General features: G+C 34.3%; 1 protein-coding gene across 4 annotated transcripts; it reads left to right on the forward strand.

The window, feature by feature from the left end:
* The first annotated feature begins 710 nt into the window (after positions 1-710).
* On the forward strand, positions 711-23,561 carry plekhd1 (pleckstrin homology domain containing, family D (with coiled-coil domains) member 1). 4 transcript variants are annotated; one of them, XR_003934452.1, is made up of 14 exons: positions 711-1,333; positions 4,128-4,221; positions 4,342-4,431; positions 5,714-5,790; positions 6,603-6,694; positions 6,776-6,828; positions 7,757-7,851; positions 7,959-8,052; positions 9,881-10,077; positions 14,509-14,641; positions 19,563-19,707; positions 22,265-22,408; positions 22,700-23,009; positions 23,335-23,561. XR_003934452.1 is itself a non-coding variant. In XM_030126122.1 (14 exons), exons 2-14 carry the CDS (start codon positions 1,179-1,181, stop codon positions 22,849-22,851), a joined length of 1,521 nt encoding a protein of 506 aa, XP_029981982.1. In that variant the 5' UTR covers positions 711-1,036; positions 1,159-1,178; the 3' UTR covers positions 22,852-23,561. The 4 variants fall into 4 exon arrangements, 3 of the variants coding, with proteins under 3 accessions (XP_029981982.1, XP_029981981.1, XP_029981983.1); XM_030126122.1 differs by having other exon boundaries at positions 711-1,036; positions 1,159-1,333; positions 22,700-23,561; XM_030126121.1 differs by having other exon boundaries at positions 22,700-23,561.
* Positions 23,562-24,080: the final 519 nt, after the last annotated feature.

The raw sequence follows: 24,080 nt of genomic DNA on the forward strand, positions 1-24,080 counted from the left end.
AAATTTAATCATTTGTTCCTTGTGCCAGTATCATCATTTCCTGAAATTTTCATCCAAATCTGTCCATAACTTTTTGAGATATCTTGCTAACAAACAAACACACAAAGCAAAGTGATCACAATACCTCCTGATATTGATATAATGATCCTGTAGGTTTGTAAATAGAATACGTTTTCACAGTAACTTTTTTCAACTATTGTGCAAAACTCTGGACATGCTGTCATTTACACACATATCCATTTCTAAGTCTTAATACATATCAAATATTCCAAGCATCTGTAATGTAATAACTCAAATTTAGTTAGTTTTTCCAAAAAGAGAACCTGAAGCAAATAAATGTCATGCAGTGTTTAATATGTGTAATTTTGTTGGTCACATTTATGCAGGAAAAACAGAAAATGCCACAAATGTTCAAGCCTTTCTGTAGATTATAGTTCATGTGCAGATGTCATCTGTTCCTGTGTGTTAAGTTGAATATTTAAAGGGTTATATAATCATGTTTCACAACTTCTGGGACATTACTGTAACATGACAGGTCTTTCTGACAGGAACATATACATGTAAATTGACTGAGTTTGCGTTTCTCTGTGCAGAGGTTGAGCTGTCAATATCTTTATAATCTGTTGTCCATCCACTCCGACACATGTCCTGTAAATTAATCTGATACTCTGAGCTGCACGGTATCCACTCTCAGTCTCATTATCTGTGCTCTTTACTGGAGAGTCGGGCAGCTCTGCCTCTGCTACAGATGTTCTCCTAATTCTCTGGATGGATGCAGAGACTGAAGGGCTCATACCTGCCAAGAGGACAGTAATCTGAATAACAGCTTTTACTGGCTGGAATTTATTGACCCGGCTTCAGATTTAGCAACTCATTCCTAAAGCTCCTCTCTCCTCCCCCATCAGCCTCCTCTTCCTGCCTCCCTTCCTCTTTTTTTTCTGCCATAATTGTTTTCATCTCCGCTCTGCTATGCATCGTATCGACAGCTGCATCATTCCACCCTGCTGAGTTATTGGGAAGCACCTCTCCTCTGTCTGTGTGTGTCATTGGGTTTTATTTGACTAATTGTTATTGGCTGACCGTATTCTGCTTTATGTTTATTTGTTTGTTTTTTTTTTTATTCCATTGATTGCACTCTGCTGCTCCACCTCTTCCCAGGCTAAGGGAAGCCAAATAGGATGTTCTCCTCTTCATCCAGAAACTCTCTGTTCTCACCCTGGTCGTCCATGGAGCAGTCGGACTCTGAAGTGTTGGACATCAGCACCAAAGTGCAGCTGCATGGCGTTCTGTGGAAGAGACCCTTCGGACGCCCGTCGGCCAAGTGGTCCCGCAGGTGAGGGGGGTGTGACCTCAGTTTTAGTCATTTTCATATGTTCACTTAATGTTTTGCTTCTGGTAGAGGAGAATTCTGACTGATCTGAAGAGTCTTTAGGATGAATCTGAAACAGTATTTTTCTTCAATCCTTAAAAACTTGTCCATTTGGAGGGAGACGTGTTTTTTCTGAGAAGGAAAACATGATGGAAAAATGACCATAAAACATGTTATATTCAGTTTAATTCAATTTTATTTATTAAACCTAATATTTTCTCACTGGACTTTGCGATCAATACAACGCACAGTTCTCTCTGACCTTCAACCCTCAGTTGAACAGTGGAAAATCTGCCAACCAAAAAAATCATTTAATAGGGCAAAAATGGAACAAACCTCAGGATGAACCACACAGGAAGTATCCGTCTGTCTGGACAGATTGACAGTGCAATAGGTGCCACATGTCTTCCAAAAATTACACAAATCAGTGTCTGCATCTTCTCTATACACTGGTAGATATTTATTTATTTGGTGTAGCCAGTAAAAATGACATTATTCTGTTGCTTTGAGAGTAAAAACTGTCAAGTGTTAATTCAGTTCAATTAAAAAATGTATTAAAATGATTACAAACAGTTATTAAAATCAACAATTGATCAACAAAATACATTTAGTAATAGGACACCTCAGAAGCAGTCCTCAGCTTATAAATGTTACATAACTACGGTTTATTTATTTGTTTACATATTTAAAATACCTGTGTACATAAATAAAAAATTCCTTACTCACTACATGGACAAAAGTATTAGGACACATTGGATTGAGGTGTTTCATCGCTAACAAGAAGCTGTGCTACAAATCCATAATGACAAACGTCACATTATAATAGATTGGAATAAATATCATTGCAATAACCTTTTTTTGCTCATATTGTCATCTATGTGGTTTTTTTCTGTTTAATTTTACTAAACACTAACATTTCTTTCTTTTTTTTTTTTTTCTTTACATTATTATGATTGTTTTTAATGTTTCACCTCTAGATTTCTGAAATGTTTGTCATGTTCTGACCATAAATATTGATTTAAACCACAAGAAAAATCAATCTTTTAGGTGATCAAACAAACGTTGATTTGACATTTATCACGACAATTATTAACGACAACTGATATGAATAATTGGATCATGATAATATTGTAATTCAGTGAAGTGAATCAGTGAATGGGGAGTCCTACAAGCTGTAGATATGAAGCATCTCAATATTTTTGTCCATGTAATGTATGAAAATACCTACATATGAAGTGAAAACATATCATTTGTGCACGCAGGTATGAGCTGCACATGAAACCTATTAGAAACTGGAACCATTTCATATACTGATGAATAAACTATTGCTTGTGAAGCTGGAATAAAATACTTTTACCTCTTCAAAATGTGATTTATTCTTGATAGATGAAATGTAACTTAGAATGAGTATGTAATCATTGCTCCTGGTTAAAGATGATTACTGATATGTGTAAATAAAACAAACAGAGGAATGTATCTGAAAACCTAATTATTCCAACTTCATCGGCAACAGCATATATCTGACCCACAAAGGAGATACAAATTTTACTATAGTTATTCACTATTTGTTATAAACTTCTGTTAAACATCTTCATTCATCTAAAGAATTTGTAATCATAGAGTATATCATGTTGTAGGTAATATTTATAGCAACATAACTTGATACAGGACTATACATGTCACATATTATGTTTCCATATGGATGAAAACAGTTGAAAAAAGTGATGTTTGCTGTTAGAAAAATCACAAAATGTATGTGGTTTGATTTTAAATATATTAGATGATCACTTTATATAACATTTCAAACAGGATATACTTATCTACAGTCATTTTTACATCCCAAAGTTAAATATATCCTAACAGGATATATGTATTTGGATGTTAAAACAGCAGGATAATGCTCTTAGTTTACATAACCGTTAAAACTACAATACACAGTGTGTCCAGAAAGTCCATTTGCTGTAAACTCTTTGTAGCCTTTCCCAGCTGCTTGTGCCATAAAGGTCAAAATCATTTCATTCTGTTCAGTAAATCCACATATGCACATCCATAATTCTCTTCTCAGTGTTATCAGCTTAAAATGGAAGACTTGAGACTAATTTGACTGCAAGTGTGATGAAATCCAGATAATATGGCAAAAACACTTTCATTTCAAAGTCAATTTACTATGAAATAAAAGGTAAGGTCAAGGGGAAGTTGATTTTATATAGCACATGTAAAACAACACAAATTACCCAAAGTTCTGTATGAAGTTAGAGATCTAAATACAAGATATGCCAAAACTAGTAAAATAAGAATAAATATAAGATATACTAAACACACAACACAAAAAACAACAGCAAATAGTCCCTGTACATTTTCTGTCTTCTTTTAATGACCTGCATGAGTTTTTTCGTATGGTTGTCAGATTTATGCACTTGTTGCCCATTAAATTGAGCAGACATTTAGAAAAAATAAGTTTTAGTCTTGAAGGAGAATACTTGTACGCATGTGGAAACTGCTCAATGACATCTTTTTTTTTAAAGCTGTTAAAGGACTTTCCTGGTGGTTTCTGCTGGTTTATTTGGATTCAGGCTTTAGTTTGTGTTTGACAATGAATGTCTGTCATCGAAAAGTTTGAAATCAGCATTTGACATAAAATAAAGCGCAGTGACATGTTTCCTGCTCATCGGATCCGAGAACATCTGCAGACGTTGGTTCCTTTTTAGCCCCACAGGATTGACTCACTGCTGCTTTCATTGTCTTCCTCGGTACAAAGATTCTTCATCATCAAAGACAGCTTTTTGCTCTACTATGCAGAGAGTGAGAAGAGAAACTTTGAGACCAACAGGTACTTCAACATCCACCCAAAGGTGAGACGCTGCTGCTTGTCTGAAACAAGGGAAATGAAACTAGTGGAATTAGTTAAATTACTAGTTAAATTCCTATTACTCTGCTATAGACGGACACTGACTGTGGTGTGTTTCTCTCAGGGAGTCATTCCTTTGGGAGGATGTGTGGTGTCGGCTAACGAAAACATGGGCATGCCCTTCGCTATTGAGATCAACCTGGAAGACTTTACTGTAAGATCCAGTGTTTGTCATCATTTTGTTGTTTATTAGTCTGACTGAGACTGAAACTATTTGTCAGAAAGGTCGAGGCACTCAAATGAAGACAACTGACACATATTGAGTAAAAACTTACCCAGCCAAGATTAAAACTGTAATATTAATAAGAATACACATATATATATATATATATATATATATATATATATATATATTAGGTCTTAATTAATCCATAAAGACCCAGTCATACTTTTGTGTCAGCTCCCAAATGATTTTTTTCTTTCTATTTAACCTTTCTTATGTGATTTATCAGCATTTATAGTAATATTCTCCTCTATATTTTATATTTTTTCAGTATAAACCAGGTATGTTTAATTTACTGATTATGTGGATATTTATAAAAGATCAGATTAAAATTGAGGGTTAAGGTGAAGCTCAAACATCACAGTGTGAGAATATGAAAAAAGTACTTGTTTGTGAGAGGAGAAGGGCTTTATAGGACTGTCTCAGCAGCCCCCGCCACAGTGGTTTTAATCTCAGGACCTTTGATTTCTGTTTCTTTTTGAGGAATAGAGGATAGATTATTTGTCCCTAATGGATTGACTGTTCCGTTCAGAGGTCAAGTGCTGCTCAAGCTCATACAAAGAGTGTCCTGAGATTGTGTTAGCATCAAATTTGTGGTAAATACAATAAATAAAATGCAGTCTGAAAGAAATGAAGCTGTACCAACTTACCTCTTTAGTTTCAATCAGCAGTCAGTTGTGTTGTATTTTCAGTGAGAAAGTAGGACATGATGGACGATTCATGTCACTAATATTCTCCTTACAGTCTATTATTACATTTTGTTTTACCACATTGATCTGGTTTGACACAGTTTATATGTTTTTCTTTCTTTCTTTCTTAGTCATAATAATCTGATATTGTTGTCAAGCTGGTTTCTAACTCAGGGAACAGGTGAAATCATTAAAAGATGAAGAGATGCTTATGTATGTACAAAAATGCTTAAAGTATAAAATAATTTAGGAATATTAAGTTGAGATGGTGGATATGTTTTTGTTGGTGTTGATTTTGTTGTTATAATGAGAATGCTCGATGCTGTACACATTTAATTTAATGTAAGCAGTGAAAAGGATAGGCAAAAATAAGCTTTTTCTTCTAGACTATTCCTTTTTTGGTTTTTATGTTTGTTATTATTATTGTATTAAGTGCAACGATTAATGTACAAACCAAAATAAACAATTCATTCATTCATTCATTTATTCATTCATTCATAAAATTTTGTACATCCATGGACCAGGGAACCATAGTACTGGCAGCTGAGTCTGAGGAGGAGCAGGTCCAGTGGATGGAGATGCTTCAGGACTCGGGCAAAGTGTGAGTTCTCACTTCATTCAAATTCTATGAAATGTCACTTTCTAAAGGGATTCAACTGTAATTTTTAAATAATAATTCATTATATGTATCAGGGATGAGAAATACGTGGCCGGCGGGCCAAAACCAGCCCACCAAAAAGTCAAATCCAGCCCATAGGATGAAACTGTGAAATGCAAAAATTACACTGAAGATATTTAATGTCAGTTCAAGGTCCACATACAATCCAATTGGATCTCAAGTGGGGCAGACCAGCAAAATAATAGCACAATAACCTTTAAATAATTACAAGTCTAATTTTTTCTTTTTGTTTTAGTGTGAAAAAAGTAACAAAGTAAACAATATTCTGCCTGTTACTAAATGTTTTGTGCGTTTGTAGATCCACTGTGATCTGTAAGTTGGAATGCACACGTGTAAATGAGAGGTTGAGACATAATACTGTTAAAGATACACCTTTACTTTTTTGCCCTAAAACAAAGAAAAATCTGGAGATATTATTTATAAGTTATTATGCTATTATTTTACTGGTCCTGTTGGCTTGAGATCAGATCAGTCTGTATGTGGCCTCTGAACTAAAATAAGTTTGACACCACTGATATAGATGCACGGTCACTGAGTGGTTTGTGAATCCTTGAACTGGAAGGTAATAACCACAGCAAGCAATGGATAACAAAACAGTTTTTCAACAAAAGTTAGACTGCTGTTGCTGGTCATATTTTATGGAAATCATTAGAAGCAGCATTTATCATTTTTGCGAAGTTCCAGTTGCCTGTTTCCATGTATTTTTTTTGTTAAATGACTTCACGGACCAACAGGACGTGGAAGAATGCCCAGCTGGGTGAGGCCATGATTGAGAGTCTGGAGGCCCAGGGGCTCCAGCTGGCCAAGGAGAAGCAGGAGTACCTGGGTAAATGACACACATTAGATCTGTGTAGATTTGTGTGGACTCAGGTTGATCGAGTAAACCAGCTTTCTTTCTTTCCTCCAGATAAACTGATGGAGGAGACAGAGGAGCTCAGTCACCAGAGAGCACAAAGAGAGGTTGGTTTATTCCAATAATGTGATGACCTCAAACCGACTATGGAATTATATAATTACATTATTTTTGATTATGTTTATATGTAAGGTATGAAATTCAATATTTATATTATAATCAAATCATGATGACTTTATTGAACTGTTACTTCACCTTTATAACAGTGTTGGTACATGCAGGCCATACATCCCATTGGAAACAGATGATGAGCAAGGAATAGACAATATTCACATAAACACATGTTCAGATCTGTCAAAAATATGAAGTTGTTTTAATTGTTTTTAAATGTCTCTTATTCCAATTGTTCAGTCTGACCAACAGACCAAAACCCAAAGACTTTAAGAGTAAATTATTATAAAATTGCATTTGTAGATTTGATGTTTTTTATTTAACTAATATTCATTATTATTCACTCATACATTGTTGCTTAGTCTTGTTTTGTTGGATATTTAGTTGCTAAAGGATTGCTTTTGCTCCACTCCTTGCTTAAAGTCTTCTTAGTTTGTTATATTATTTGTCCTTTGCACAGACTCATTCATTGCACTGACTCTAAGCACAACAGTCTCCTTTTGCACTGACTCCTTGTGGAAAGTAAAAGTTTTTTTTCTTTTTACGATTGTGTTCTTGCCATTGTGTTTTACTACTGTTGTTTTGAAGTTTGTGGATACTGCTGGAACCTGTAAATTTCCCTATGGGATGAATAAAGCATCGATCGATCTATCTATCTATCTATCTATCTATCTATCTATCTATCTATCTATCTATCTATCTATCTATCTATCTATCTATCTATCTATCTATCTATCTATCTATCTATCTATCTATCTATCTATCTATCTATCTATCTATCTATCTATTACTAAGCTAAATTGCTTTTTAGTTTAAGCGAATGTAAATGTTATTAAAGATGAGTTTGCCTTTGTGTACATTCAGGAGCTGGAGCGTCTGAACCAGGTTCTGGAGGAGGAGAAAATGAAGTTTGAGGAGGTGGTTTTGGAGCTGAAAGCAGAACAGGAGCAAATCAAACAGTAGGAGCTTTTGGAGTTTGCATTTTCTGTCTGTAAGTGGTGTAGAAGTAGAGGTTGTCTTTAGATACATCATGGCATTAGTTTTATGTTACGTGTGTTAATAACAGAGATCTGGATGGTACAGCCCAGTCCCTGAAAGGTGTGGAAAGTGAAAAAGAAGAGCTGAGCAGCCTTACCATCATGCTGCAGAAGTCTATCGAGGTAAGACTGAAAAACATGTGACTTTACATGATAAAAATACAAGTAAATCAAGAATAACTGAATTAACCCATAAAGACCCGGTGCTACTTTTATGGCAGTTCCAAAACGTTTTTTTCTCTATAGTTAACTTTTCTTAATTGATTTATCACCATTTATTATGACATTATCCTCTGTATTTTGTGTTTATTTAGTGAATATCAGGTATTTTCCTGTAATTCACTGATCATGTACGTGTTCATAAAACTCTTATTAAAGTTGATGATTATTATATGAAAAACAGAGAAAACTGAAGAAAAAGGGACCTTTTTTTTTTAGCAAATTCTATCAGTAACTGAACATAAACCACATATTTCCATCCACTATCATTGATCCATCTCCATGGGTTTTCCCGATGAATCAATGTTGTTGATAATGATGGTGTTTCCACGGTAACTACGGAGCCTCTGGACGTCCAAATGGGTCATATCTGATGACCATGAAAAGATGACAAAATGTATTTTACACTAATTATTTACATTTATTAATAGGATTAGTGGGTTGACATTAAATAAACATTTTGGATCAGTAGATGCTTTTTGTCACCGGTGGCTGTTTGGGTCTTTATAGGTTAACAAATAAAAACCAAAACACTGTGATAGTTAAACAGAAACATCAAAGCTATGATGAGAAATTACACACTCAGTCCCAGTTATACATTATCTATCAAAAATAAATCACATTGTTGCAATAATTTCATGAGAAAAAGTAAAAATATTTTATTCCAGCTTTATGGGTAACAGTAAAGTGTAACTGTAGTGATTGTGCCTGGGCAAATGTGAGTACTGATGTGTATGAATAGGAACAAAAAGAGGAATTTGTCTGAAAAACAGAATTATTACAACGTTATGGGCAACAGTGTACAATCAAAACTGATAGAGGATAAAAATGTAATCTAACCAAGGTGTCAAAAATATAAAATCTTCTTCCAGGGTACATCTGTCCAGTCACCTGTTAATTATTCAGCTATGACTCTATAAACCACTCACCTTCACTTTATAATTTATAAACTCTGTTCCTTACCTTTTTCCAAGCCTGATTTCTAGCATTTCCCCTCGTGTTGCCTCTCTTTTTGACTGTACGCCAAGAAGTATTTTTTTAGTTTTGTTCTTTATCATTCACAAACCTGCTTTTACATCAGTCAGAGTTTAATTCTCATTGTGTTACAGTCGTGCAGCCCAAACAATATATTCATACTCTACATTTCCTCAAGAAGGTGCAGACACAATGATGCATTTGGGGAACATAGGACCCTGGGAACAGAAGTGACATTTGATAAAACAATAACTGGAGTTATAAATTGTCCCGGTTATGATTTTAGTATTTTAAATTGTGTAAAAAAAGGCTAGTGTTGTCAGATTTCTCATTTTGCAGTTTTAAGAAAAAAACAGTTATATATATTATACATGATAATAAAAACCAAACCCATGGTGACAGTAGCTTTTTTTTTTTTTTTAGCTCAAACAAATGGAGAATTTCCCAAACATGCACAAGCTTTTCTGTGAAACATTAATTTAAGAGAGTTTTTCAGATAAGACTGATTACACAGAAACAGATTTTACTTGTTGTAATCATTGCTCTTTTATGTACCAAAGATCCTTGTCTATGCACATTAAGTGAAAGCAATGGAGTGCAAAATTAAACTTCCCAGCAAAAGTATATTTATAGTTAAGATAAACTGAATTTGGAGCCACAACTGTCCATGTTTTACAAGTAGGTGGGTATAAAACCAACACTGACTTATTTTCTGGACCGTGGAGGTGAATAGTGTCTGAATCCCTGTTGTTTTCAGGAACTTTCTCAGGAGAAACAGCGAACTCTGGAGCTGCTGGGGGTGAAGGAGCAGCATGAGGAGGCCGGGATGAGAAAGGAGGAGCCGAAGCTGGAGGAAGGGGAGGAGCATGGAGACGAGGAGCTGCTGCAGGACCTGAGGCATATTGAGGAGCAGATGAAGATCCTGCAGAAGGAGAAGGAGCAGGCTGATGATAAGTGAGTAAACCTGAGGACCATCACACCAGGAGATCACTAACAGAACATGGTTTGATTTTCTTTTTTTTTTTTTTAAATGTGTTTATTGACATTTTTTGTTGAACACATACAAATCACAAATTCACTAAGTGTACACAGTAGTTCCCCTCATTCCCCCCTTCCCTCACCCCCTGCCCATGATCCCAGATCCTCTAAAGCAGGGGTGTCAAACTCATTTTAGTTCAGGGGCCACATTAAGCCAAATTTGATCTGCAGTGGGCCGGACCAGTGAAATAATAACATAATAATATATAAATAATGTAAACTCCAAATGTTCTACTATGTTTTAGAGCGATAAAAGTAAAATTATGCGATGACAATGTTCGTATCTACCAACTATCCTTTGAAACAATGTGAATAACAAGAACAAACTGAAATTCTTAAGAAATCTAAGTGCAATTTCAACAATAGTATGTCTCAGTTTATCATTTACACATGTAAATTACAACTTACAGATCACAGTGGACCAACAAACACACAAAACATTTAATAAAGAGGCAGAATATTGGTAAACTTACACTTCAGATATTTCAAATTTTGCATATTTGTTCAGGTTATTCAGGTTTTTTTGTGAAATGATTGTTTGTTTCAGTGTAAATACAGTAAAATGACGTAAAAACGTTTACCTTTAGAAGCAAAACATTTGGAGTTGTGAGTATTTATATGTTATTTTGATAGTATTTTACTGATCCGACCCACTTGAGATTTAATTGGTTTGTATGTGGAACCTGAACTAAAATGATTAATATCTTCAATGCAATTTTTTACATTTCACAAATTAATCCCAAGGGCCGGACTGGACCCTTTGGCGGGCTGGATTTGGCCCCCGGGCTGCATGTTTGAACCTGTGCTCTAAAGGAAAAGAGAACACAAAATACAAATAGTAAATTGTAAATAGCTAAATAAATAAATAAATAAAATGGGTAAATAAATAAATAAATAAAAAGGGAAATGAAATAAATAAACACAGCATTGGTTTAAGTTGCCAGTCTTCATCTAAATATGTAGAAATATACAAAAATACTCCACTAGTCCCAGTTTATCACATCAGTAATATTGTCGAAATAAGTCAGAAAAGGCATCCAGACCTTGTTAAAATTGTCCTTATTTCCTCTCAGAGTGATTTTCATTTATTCATATAACTTTAGAAACAGAGTTATTTTGTCACTTATATTGTAGGATATCTTTATCTTTCAGAGTAAGTGTTTATCAGGTGCAAATGATTCACCAGTGGAAATGAAGTACAATAGTATTTTCTTGTTATATCATCTTAGTGATACCTCATGTGTTGGGTTCAGGGTTCTGGCTTTTCCAGGGAGGCTCGATCCTAATGGTACAGAGAATGTAACTCCTAGTGGAAATGTGTATTGATCCCTAAACAAGCAGCCCATTGATGAGCATCAGTAGAGTGGGATATTACAGCAGCAGCTATTGACTGTGCAGCACTAATGTTCAGTTACCAACGCTGAAATGTATGACCATTAACATTTCTTTCCACATGCTCTGACTTCACTTCTCTCCTCTGAGTCACCTGACTGTCTGATACAGTGGAAAGAATTATAAATCTAATCCTGATGGGCTTTTAAGAGACATTGCACAGAAATAAAGAATGTTTAAAGAATGGAGGAGTGAAAAAGTGAAAATGGGAGCAACATCTGATAATCTTGAATTAAGATGGAAAAATAAAAACAAATGCTTTGTGGTTTTGTACAGGACTGCAAAACACTTTGCAAATCATCAGAAATAGAGTAGAAAAATATTTTTAAGAGAAGTAATAATTTTCAGAACAGCAATAATGGTCAGATGTCTGGACACTTTAAAAAAAGATATTAACCCTTTCATGCATACTGGTCACTACAGTGGACAGTTATTCTCCAGCTGTTCTCTTGTATTTTCATGGATTTTTGTTGTTTTAGTTTCATATCAACCAACACAGTGGACGCTTATGCATCATCCCATACGCTGACATTCAGACCAATACTGTAACTTTGCTGTTCTTTTATCTAAATCAGTTGCTAATTGTTATTAGACTGTAATTTACAAAGGTTTTTTTTTTTTTTTTTTTTGCTTATTATCTGAGTGAGTAATAACTAGTATTATAGTATGGTCAAATGAGAGAAAACATCAGATTAGCAGCATTAACCTCCCGAGACCCAGGAAAGTGAAATTTTTAGCTTTTTTGCCATTAAACAATTGTCTTGATTGGAAACTGCATAATGCAACAGTTTTGTTTTTTGTTGTGTTTTTTTTTTTAAGATACATTTTTTAAAATTATTATTATTAGTTATTAATTTTAATGGAATGTCCTTTACAATGGACAGCATTTTTTAAGTGAAACTGTCTCACTTTTGTCCCCTACAGAGGACAAAAATGCATTGCCGGGTCTCAGGAGGTTAAAAATGCTTTTATTTCATAGTTTTCACAAAGTATGCCAGTAAATACACGTTTCTTTGCTTAAAAAATTAAATGAACAGTGTTAAGCTGAGTGAACATTTTTGTAGTGCCATGAAAAATAGGTTCATAAAAAGAAAAAAAAAAAAAAAAATCACATTTTTTTTTTCATGCCTAAAGAGATCAAAACACTCAGGAAAACAAAAAAATTCTTGATTAAGGTTCTCATAATTCATGCATGAAAGGGTTAATATGCATATAGATAAATTGATTCTTTCCACAAGTGTGATTTGTTTGTCATTAACCGTTTCATGCATGAATTATGAGAACCTCAGTCAAGATTTTTTCTTGAGTGTTTTATTCCTCCCTAGGCATGAAAAAAAAAACAATGTGATCGAGGTTTTTTTTTTTTCATGTAGTTACAAAAATGTCCCCTCAGCTACGCCATGCATTTAATTTTGAAGCAAAGAAACATGTATTTAAAACCCAATATCAGAAAGTGATATGAAAACAATGAAATAAAAACATTTTAAGTGCTACTAATCTAATGTTTTCTCACATTTTAACGTATTATATAACTAGTTATTACTCACTGCAAAAAACAAAACAAAAACCCTGTTAATTACAGTCTAACAATTAATTGATTTACACTCAAACATTACTGCAGATCAGGTTTATCAAGAAAAGCAAAGTTGCAGTAATGGTATGAATTGAAGCGTATGGGATGATGCATAAGTGTCCACTGTGTCCGCTGATATGGAACTGAAACAACAAAAACCCATGAATACACAAGGGAACAGCTGTAGAAGAACTGTCCACTGTAGTGACCACTGTGCATGAAAGGGTTAAAAGCCTTTGAAACATATAGAATGCTTATAAGTATTCTTCATTGTGCCTCGGGAACTTGTGGAAAAACCTGTTAAAAATTGGAAAATAACAAAAACAAAAAGTGTGTCACTGCCAAAACCTTTGGCTGCTACTGTACATACAATATAGTAAAGCATCTTTACTACATTTACATCTGCATAAAGGCAGTTTAGGCATCGGGTTACTGGCTTTAATGTGTCAAAAAATGAGAAGTTAATTTGTACAGTACAATTCATACATACGGTAATTCAAAGTGCTTTTACAAACATAAAAGATAGGTTCTCAATATATAAACAAGAACAAAGTTTAAAAACAGTAAAATATAGAATTTTAAATACAATATTAAAAAATGTATCTGGTTAAAATAAAGAGAGAAGCAGATAAAACCATTTCAGTTTTCATATGCAGAGCTACAAAACTGGACTTGGACTTAAACACTGTCAGAGTCGGGGCTTGTCTAATATCATCACAGAGACTATTGCAGATTTAATAATAATAATAATAATAATAATAATAATAATAATAATAATAATAATAATAGATCAGTTTTATATAGCGCTTTTCTAAGTACTCAAAGACGCTTAAAGATTAAAGATTTTCATGGCATAAAACAGAAATGCTGCTTTTCATTGTTTAGTTTTGACTCTGGACATGAGCAGAAGGCCTTTTATTGAATTCTCAGAGTCCGAAATGGTTCATATAGCGCTAGGATTGTCAGAGATGTACTGTGAGGCTAAGCCATGAAGAGACTTGTACACCAGCAGGGTTTTAAAGTCTACTGTGAGAAACAGGAAGCCAGTGCAGAGATCTGACAACAGTAGTAGTGTGGATATACTTCCTGGTTGTCTTGAGTTAAATGTCTCAGTTACATGTTAGAATATTTCATTAACATACTCTGTATTATAAACTCCCGGTTTTATCCTTTGAATTTTGTTGTCAGTGTGTGTTGCTGTCTTTCATCCGAGTCACCTCTGTGTGACGACTTCATCTTTTTTTAAGGGTTTTAAAGGGCTAAAGAATCGTTAACATTGACTAAACTGGACATGTGGACTTCACATTGTTCCACATCACTGTCCTAATGGATGGAAGTCCAATGCATGCGTTTTCCCTGTTTGACACCTTTGTGTTTTGCAGGCTCAGGGACAATGAGCAGAGGGCTAAAATCCTGCAGGAGGAGAGGGAGTACTACTCATCTCAGGCCCGGACGCTGCAGCAGTCGCTGGCTCAGCTCAGTGTGGACAAACAGCAGACCGAGGCCGAGCTCAAGGTAAAACAGCATGACTCAGCTCTGCTCAGCCTGCGTTCACCCACAGCAGAGCAAAGACAATATGTTACCCAGCTGTCAGGGAGCTTTGAAGTAAATCTGTTAGCAGAGAACACTTAAACAGTATTGATTCAGTGAATGTAGTTTTTACAAGCAGCTAAAGTGGTGACATATAATTATTCTGGGTGATACTGACAAGTTGAAGGCATGTATTGACCTTTATATGGACCAGATTTTTTACTGTCTCTGGTCTCATGTGCTCATAAATACAAAAAAAAAAAATCTAAATATATAACAGCAGTATAAATGCTGCAGACACATACTCCATGCAACTAGCTTTGCTTTAACAAGAATTTTAATTGGACAAAAACAACAAAAACCTCCTAAATTTAATAGGATTGGAGTCAATTTTCATTATTGATTCTATGACACTGATTACACTGGTCAACAACAAATTTATTGTTTAAGTTTTTTGAGCTGATTTAGGGTAATTTTGGTGTGCTGAATCCAAAAATCACATTAATTTTGCTCAATCAGGTCAACTTTCTGAACTATATTGGCTTTTTAACATTTTTGCTTACATTTATGGGCATTTTCACATCATATGATACAAAATTCTCTCATATTTCTTGCAATAAACAGGTTCTGAAGATTTTACTTTTGCCAATTTATGATTAATGTTTTTTTTAATATTACAGGTGAATGAAATGGCTTTGACTAGAAGATCTTGCAAAAATAAGCCTGACGTATTCTGCTACATCTGCGGTGAATATATTGTACCTAACAGGTACAATGGTGAAATGATTTTTTCTCTTAAAACCTATTTTGGGTGAGAACTATATAAAAAATCAACTGATAAAGTCACAAAAATGTAATCAATTTTGTGAGAAGATCAAATTTTTCAAAATCAAATTAGCAAAAAAACCTGACCTGATTGAGAAAAACAGATGTCATTTTTGGATTTAGCGGTGCAAAATGGTCCTAATTCAGTTGAAAAAACCTAGACAACTTGCAAAAAACATTTTTTTGTAACCCAGTGTTATTTTCCTTGATTAATTGATTATTTATTTGATCTATAAAATATCAGTCAATGTTTTCCAAAAGATCCAAATGTTTCCAATGTTTCTCCACTGCCTACATATATTTAGTTTACTTAGATTAAAGAGGAAAGAAAATATTAAAAACTATGCGGCTGGAAATAATTTTTGGGGGGAGTTATGCAATAACTGACAGTTAATTGATTAATCAAGTAATTAAAAAAAAACAAAAAAACCCCACATTTGACAGCTGAAAATAGCAGATGTATCTCACTTTCCCCCAGCATACAAGATAAATATAACTTTTTTAGTTGTCGTAATCAAATTCACATATAAATAATAAGATGAAATATTTTATTCTACTTGTGGTTTATAATAACAGTCCTCCTACCAGACCAATTGTTACCATATGTACAATTATTTAGGTAAATCTATTTGTAAGTGTAGTAGGCCTATACCTCCTACAGAATTATTTTGTTGCTTGTGTATTAAATGTAACTTATTTTTTGTGTTGTAGAAATAAAATCCACACCTTCTGTAATTAAAGCTTAACTTAGTTGACCCCCTGTAGGAAAATTCATCCTCTTAATCACAAGTATAATGAATTCAAACCTGCCTCTGATATCTTCTGTGTTCATCATCCATGAGTCTTAACCTGATGAAGTCTGCGTATCACATCTCCTTTACCGGAACATCCTCCTCTTCTGTTTAGTTTCTCTGTATGAAATTACCTCCGATCCCTGTCAGCTCCTCGACTTCCACTCGTGTATAAATAACTTCTCCACCACAGTCTCTTCCCTCAGACCTTATTTCAATGGAAACAGCATCAGCGTCGAATAAAATCTAACATTTCAAGCAAAATACTCAACCCTCAGCTGACTGGATGCAGTATTCACCTGCAGTATGTTCTGAACTCTGTCACTAAGATGATACTGTGTCAGTAGTAGATAGCTGATGTGATTTACCTTCAGTTTGAAGCACACATTTGGATATTTAGTAACTCTATATGAGCGATTGACTACTTGCGTCTACAGGTAAAATGCCTCCAGAATATAGTGAAACCAAACTTGAGTCACTAATAAAGAAAAATGAAGTGAAAAATACTGGTTGGACTCCTCTTCTGTCTGTTGCAGACATGGAATGCTGCAATTTAAAATCTTGCACAGGTTGCATCTGTCTGAAATGAAGATGTCCAGGATGTTCCCTGGAGTGAACCCCCTCTGTGATCGTTGTGGTCAGAGCTTAACTTCACTGTCACACGTTTTGGACATGCAACAACGTCACTACCTATTGGACTGAAACTTTAGAGACTCTTATTTATTTATTTATTTATTTATCACAACAACAAGTCAAGCATTAGGACAAACAAAGAAACAAATTGTGTAGGTGACATCAGAAAACCCTGTGGGGCTTATCAAATTAATCTCACCTCATTACAGCGTTAGCTTAAAGAAAGACACTAGGAATAAAACAATAATATACAAAGAAAAACAAAAATATAAACAAAGAATAAAAGAAGAAGAGTATAGAGACTTTGTCTAAGATTTGTAAGAGACAGCTCCCTCCAGACCCAGTAACACTAATGTTTGGTGTGGAACCAACAGGAGTGGACCTTAGTACTAAACAGAATGTTGTTTTTGAGGTTTGTGACACTACTGGCCAGACGCCTTACTCTGTTAAACTGGAAGAACAAAAATCCTCCAATTCATCAGGCCCTGTTAAAAGACATTATTTGACACTTACATTTGGAGAAAATCAAATATTCACTACAACAGGGGTGTCAAACTCATTTGAGTTCAGGGGCCACATACAGACTAATATTTTATAAAGTGGGCCGGACCAGTAAAATAATATAAATAATAGGATAAGAACTGATAAATAATGTCGACACCAAAGTTTTCTCTATGTTTTTGAGTGAAAAAAGTCAAATTGCATAATGAAAATGTTTACATCTGCAAACTCTACTTGAACATAACATGAACAAATATGAACAACCCAAAAATTCTTAAGAAAAATAAGTGCAATTTTAGCAATATTACACTTTAGTTTATCATTTATACATGTGCATTGTAACTTACAGATCACAGTGGATTTAAAAATACACAAAACATGTAGTCACAGGCAGAATATAGGTACAATTCTACATACTTCTCTTAAGACATTTCAGGTTATTGAAATTTTTTATAAAAGGCTAGTCTGTAAATGTAAACATTTTTGTGGAATTTTACCTTTTTTACACTAAAACAAAGAGAGAAATTTGTGGTTTTCTTTATTTATAGGTTATTATGATAGTGTTTTGCTGGTCTGACCCACTTTAGATTGAATTGACCTAAAAAGATTTTTACACCATTGATTGTTAATATCTTCAGTGTACTTTTTGCATTTCACAAATTCATCCCATGGGCCAGATTGGACCCTTTGGTGGGCCGGTTTTGGCCCCCGGGCCACATGTTTGACACCTGTGCACTACAAGATAATGTAAAGTTATTTTACTCAATTTGGCGGCCCTTTGTAGATTACTTTAATATTAAGTAAGTAGGGACCCCCTTTTTTATTTTGCATGTAAATTTTTATTCATTTATTTTTTTAAAATTATTTTTATGTGTGTGAGTACACGTGTAGTGTTCTTGTTCTGGCGTCACATATATTAGATACTATATATGACTTTTTTTATATTGTCATCATTGTTCAAATTTAAAAAGAATTTAAAAAATGTTGGTTGGCTGTAGTTTCCAAGATACAGTCTTGGATGAAAATGTCAAATATTGAGAATTAATGATTGAATGGGTTTTACTCCAAAGGAAAGTTTGTGTCAGAGCTACTAGATCTACTTCAAAACACTGTCTGTTCATTACAATACATTCACTTTACAGGTTCTTTCTAGTGGATGTTTTATAAATTTATAGTATAAATGTACATAAACCAATATATATGTGTTATAACACTTAATCATACATATTAAAAACATCAACTAATCAACATTTTTGTCATTTGTTTCCCAATTCATCTTATGAAAGCATGTAAGATTTAACACATTTAATCTCTGAGGCAGATCATTTCTAAAAAAAAAAAAAAAAAAAGTGTATCTTCTTTATATTATGACAGTGATTTACTTTAATTTAATTCACACCACCTTTTGAAATCCAAGCATGTGTGACTGTTTTTTTTTTTTTTTTTAAATTTCTAAATGAATTTCTGTACTCACAGCCAGGTTTTCAGTTTTCTGATATTGTTCTTTCCAGCAGGATGGAAAAGCCTTTCAGTCCATCACGATTCAGACTAATGGCATTGATTTAAGCAGGTTATACATTTGCTGTTGCTCTTTTTACATCCATTATATCAGAATTGAGTCATATTAGGAGAGACATTTGTCTGTGTTGTAGAAATGCATTTGAGTAAAATGATTTATTCTAGAAAGTACTGATAACAATTCTCTCAAATTCAGAGTAAAAATATTATATACAGAATTTATTTGTTCAAAATAACAGTGATTTCAGACCTAAAAAAAGAAAAGAAAACTTTGTATTCATTTTAATCCACATAATACTAATATTTTCATTTAGGAAGAGTTCAGATATTTAGGTGTAGTGAAGTAACCGTGGTTTTAAATTACAGTTTTCATGCCCACCTGCTCTATATCAGGCTTTCACATTGCTTTTTGCTATTCACGGAAGAAATATTCAACCATCTCCACTCTGTTCAATGTTTTGCTCATGATCAAATTCCAGAGGTTCCGATGTGGTTAAGGTCTGGAAATTTGGAGTCACCTCTTTAATTTTTTTCCACGTCTGTAGAACGGATTTGTCTCAGTTCTTGCTCACCACAGGTTACTGCTGAAATAAGTTTTATAAATATTCTCTGGGCTTTGTTCTTGTTTTTTTTCTTAGGTAGAAATAGAGTCTAGGGTGGAGCTGGAGAAGAGACTGAAGCAGGCGGAGGAGGCTCTGCAGGATCTGGAGAAAGGCCTCGACTCATTGGACCGAACAAGAGAGAGGGATGAGAGGATGAAGGGGGATGTCACTCAGCTGAGAAGTGAGTGGTGAAATATGGTGTTTCCATACGTCCAGGACACTCTGGGACAGCAGCAGAAAATGTTGCATAAAATGTTTTTTCCCCGAATGTACGAGATTACATGAGTTAATCTAAGGTTTAGTTCGTGTTTTTGTTTGGAGCATGGTGTGATGTTGGTTCCCACGCAGGATTAATGTGAATATATCCCAGATAAATACATACATAAATATGTGTTTAACTCTAAATGCTCTTTTTCTAAGTGCATAATCTGATCTGATGCTTCTCACCACAGTGTGACTGCCCTCCTCTGGAGAAAACATATATGTACAGCCACACTGTGTTAGTAGCGTTCTAATTGGTTAACTGCAGTACTATAGTATTATTATGGCCTTAAAATATCAGTTTTGAGCTAGTTCAGATTAGATACTATCAAAATTATATACTATGTTATATTATGCTTATGGTAGGTGTTAATGGTATTTCTCCATACAGACTGATTTTAACCCTTTCATGGATAGTGGTCACTCCAGTGGACAGCTATTCTACAGCTGTTCTCTTGTATATTCATGGATTTTGTTGTTCTTTTCTTTTTTTTTTTTTTTTTTTTTTACACATATCTTTATTAAAGTTTTAAGACACTACATATCTTTTCTGGCATGAATTGGTAACATTATGTAGATCTCTCCTTAGCATAAACCCCCAGAATCACAAGCCCTCCCCATAGTTTTCACACAATTTATCAGTAAATACATGTTTCTGTGCATCAAAAATTAAACGTGTGGTGTCCAGCTGAGTGGACATTTTTGCAACTTCATGAAAAATACGCTCATAAGTATTTTTTTTCATTATTATTTTTTTAATGTTTTTTTTTACATTTTATTTATTTTATTTTTTAAATTTATTTTTCAGAAGAAAATTTTCAATCGCATTGTTTTTTTCATGCCCAAAGAGGAATAAAAACACTCAGGAAAAAAATTTGATTAAGGTTCTCATAATTCGTGCATGAAAGGGTTAATACACAGAGATGGTGCATATTTATCAGGTATCCTGTAATTTGGATTATTTTCAGCAGTGTGGTAAGGATGTACATGTGGTTTGTAAGTAACAATGTTTAACAGATTTGCATCTGTTTTAGAAAATGCATAGGGCATTAATTAATATGTTCCAAATTCAGCAGCAGTTCCAAACAGGTATATGTTTATGAACTAGTATGGTTATGGTCCTTCTTTAAGTTTTTCAAAGTCTTTCAAAGTGTAAGAGGCTATACTATGTGTTCTAAAATGTCAGTTTAAACAGGTTTTATAATATGTTTGTAATCTCTTTTAAGAAGTTGTTAAGGCATTGGTATATGCTCCCTGTGGTGTTCCAGGATGTTTTTAGGGAGTAGTTTTTAAGAGATTACAAACTTTTTTTTTTTGTTGGCTTTTTCAGGTGGTTGCCCATGGTTTCTTACGTTGGAGTTGTGAGGTTATACTATACGATCTGAAAATGGTAATTTTGGACAGGTTTCTTAAGTCTTGTACATATTTGCTAAGGCATTATTAAGTACTCCTTGACATGTCTGAGGTTGTTTCTGAGGCTTTTACAGGTCGTTGTCAGTGGTAGACTACAAAGGCTACACTATGTGCTCTGAAAATGGTAACTTTGGACAGATTTTCCTATAGGTTTTTGATATATTTTAGATGAATGCTATGACATTAAGACATTTTTCAATAGTCATTAAAATTTTTGCTGAAGGCTTTATCACATTGGACTCCAGTGGTGGGGCATTAAAGCTGTATGGTGCTCATGTATTTCTTCTTCTGTATTTTAGATGATTGCTATGACGTTAACACATTTTCTGGAACCATTTCATTTTGTGGTGAATGCTTTTTTTTTTAGGTGAGAATGGTCATTTCAGACTGATTTTTAAGTTTCTAAATTGTTTCCTCCGCCAAGGAGGTTAGGTTTTTGCCGGCGTTGGTTTGTCTGTCTGTCTGTCTGTCCGTGTGCAAGATAACTCAAACAGTTAAGGACAGATTTGGATGAAAATTTCAGGAAATGTTGATACTGGCACAAAGAACAAATGATAACATTTTGGTGGCACTGATCTGCCTTGGCAGAGGTCTGCGCTCTCCAAGTGCTTTTCTAGTTTAAGATATTTAAATCAAATCAAATTTTATTTATATAGCGCCAAATCATAATAAAAGTTATCTCATGACACTTTACATATAGTTGGTCAAAACCAGACTCTAAGACAATTTACAGAAACCCAACAGAATCCTCCAGGAGCAAACACTTCTGTTTTCTAAGGCATTCATAAGTAGTGCCTGAGGAGTTTCAGAATATTTTTGAGGCTTCTTCATTTGGTTTCCTACAGTCTCAGGATAATTCAGTGGTTACTGTATTATTGTTTCATTGACCGCTAATGATGTGGTTCTTAGAGCTCATTCTACAGTGACATGGATTATGTATCACAGACTGGTTTAAAAGACAGAATCGAATGAACAGTTGCAACCTGACACCGCAGCATATTTGATATTGCGTTGTATAAAAATATCTGAAGACGACTGTGTCTATGATATGTGTGTTTGTGCAGGATTCTTCGAGGAGTGCATCTGTGCAGCTGAGATCGAGGCAAAGCTTCCAGCCATCATGAAAAATGCTGTGTATCTTCATAAAGCGGCTGCACGCAGAATAAAGAGCTGCCGAATCCAGAGGAGAGCCTCCAGACGTCACTGGTGTAAGTCAGCACATCACACAGACTACAACATACACACCCTGGAAGTATGCATATTTTATGACTGTATGTTCCCTCGGTCTATATCAGAACACTCATGTAAAGATCCACTTTAATCTGTGGAGGTGGATTTACCTCTATCTGTGTAGCAGCATTTATTTTCTATCCACCATCTTCAGGCACTAGTTTTCCTCCATAGAGATAAATAACATTTGGCACTTTTCATGATAAATGACTTATTCAGCTGCAGTGTTTCACCCTCCTCATTTGCAATTTTTTCCTGCCTCTCTGCAGTGAAACACTCCAAATCATTTGCTGTAGCCCGGCCCGATGGCAGCAGCATGGAAGAGCTGAGGGAGACAGCCCGACGACTCACTTCAGACAGCAGCTTCAGAGAGAGCGTATTCCAGATCATTACTCGTAAAAACTCCACAACAGATCACTGAGAGTATGCAGAGAGAGACAGAAGAGGAGGAATGGTCCTTAGCTTTACCTCAGTCCAGTGATGTGATACCTACAGATCTGATCCTCATGTCAACATCTGAATATGGAATTGGTTAGGGGTTTAAGTTATAGCAACCTTAATGTGTGCAATCAAAAGGAAGTAAATGACTAAATAGTAAACAGCAGATTTCCAACTCTCTTGTAGACTAAAGAAAAAAACCTTCAGATTAGTTTCATTGTAAAGAGTAAATAAATTGTAACACTGCAAAATCCAAATGACAGATTATTTTATAGACTATTTTGGCATTATATTACATTTTGACAATTAGATACAACTCTTACATTGTATTTAGTTTCATTTTACATTGCAAGTGGTTTAATTTTAAACAGCAAAAGGTTAGGACGATCCTCATGTCAACATCTGAATATGGAATTGGTTAGGGGTTTAAGTTATAACAACCTTAATGTGTGCGATCAAAAGGAAGTAAATGACTAAATGTTCTTAAAAACATAGGAAACAGCAGATTTCCAACTCTCTTGTGGACTAAAGAAGAAACCTTCAGATTAATTTAAGTGTAAAAAGTAAATAAGTTGTAACACTGTGCAAAATCCAACTGACACAGATTATTTTATCGACTATTTTGGCATTATATTACATTTTGAGAATTACATCAAACTGTTACATTGTATTTAATTTCATTTTCCATTGCAAGTGGTTTAATTTTAAACAGCAAAGGGTAAGGATTAATGTAAATCAAATGTGTATTTCTGTTGTGGATGTCAGAATGTGGAATTAATTGGCAATGGAAGAGAAGAGCTGTACAAATATTTTTCAGTTTAAGAGATTGTATAAAGAGAGAATAGAGAGGATTTATAAAAAGATGTAAGGAAATAATTTTACTTATGGATTTTTGGATTTATTTTTATTGACTATCATGTAAACTGTTTACTCTAGTAGCTGTAGCGGCAACTTATGTGAGGTAAGCAGATGTTTTAAGATAGGGGCAGGTATATGTTTTCTTCATCCTGCTCCTTTCCAACCAATAAATAAATGAAAGTTAGATGCAAAAAAATCCGTATCTATTAGGTCGAGCTTTCTCGTTTTCAGATTTTTGTTGCATAATAGAAACTCCAAAGATCAGAAAACTATAACTATATACTATAACTCTGAGTAACTTGTTTGTTCTGCATTTGAGATAAGATGTCAAAATGTAATGTAATGTAATGACAC

This window comes from Sphaeramia orbicularis, chromosome 22 (genome assembly GCF_902148855.1).
Source record: "Sphaeramia orbicularis chromosome 22, fSphaOr1.1, whole genome shotgun sequence".
NCBI classification, from domain to species: domain Eukaryota; kingdom Metazoa; phylum Chordata; class Actinopteri; order Kurtiformes; family Apogonidae; genus Sphaeramia; species Sphaeramia orbicularis.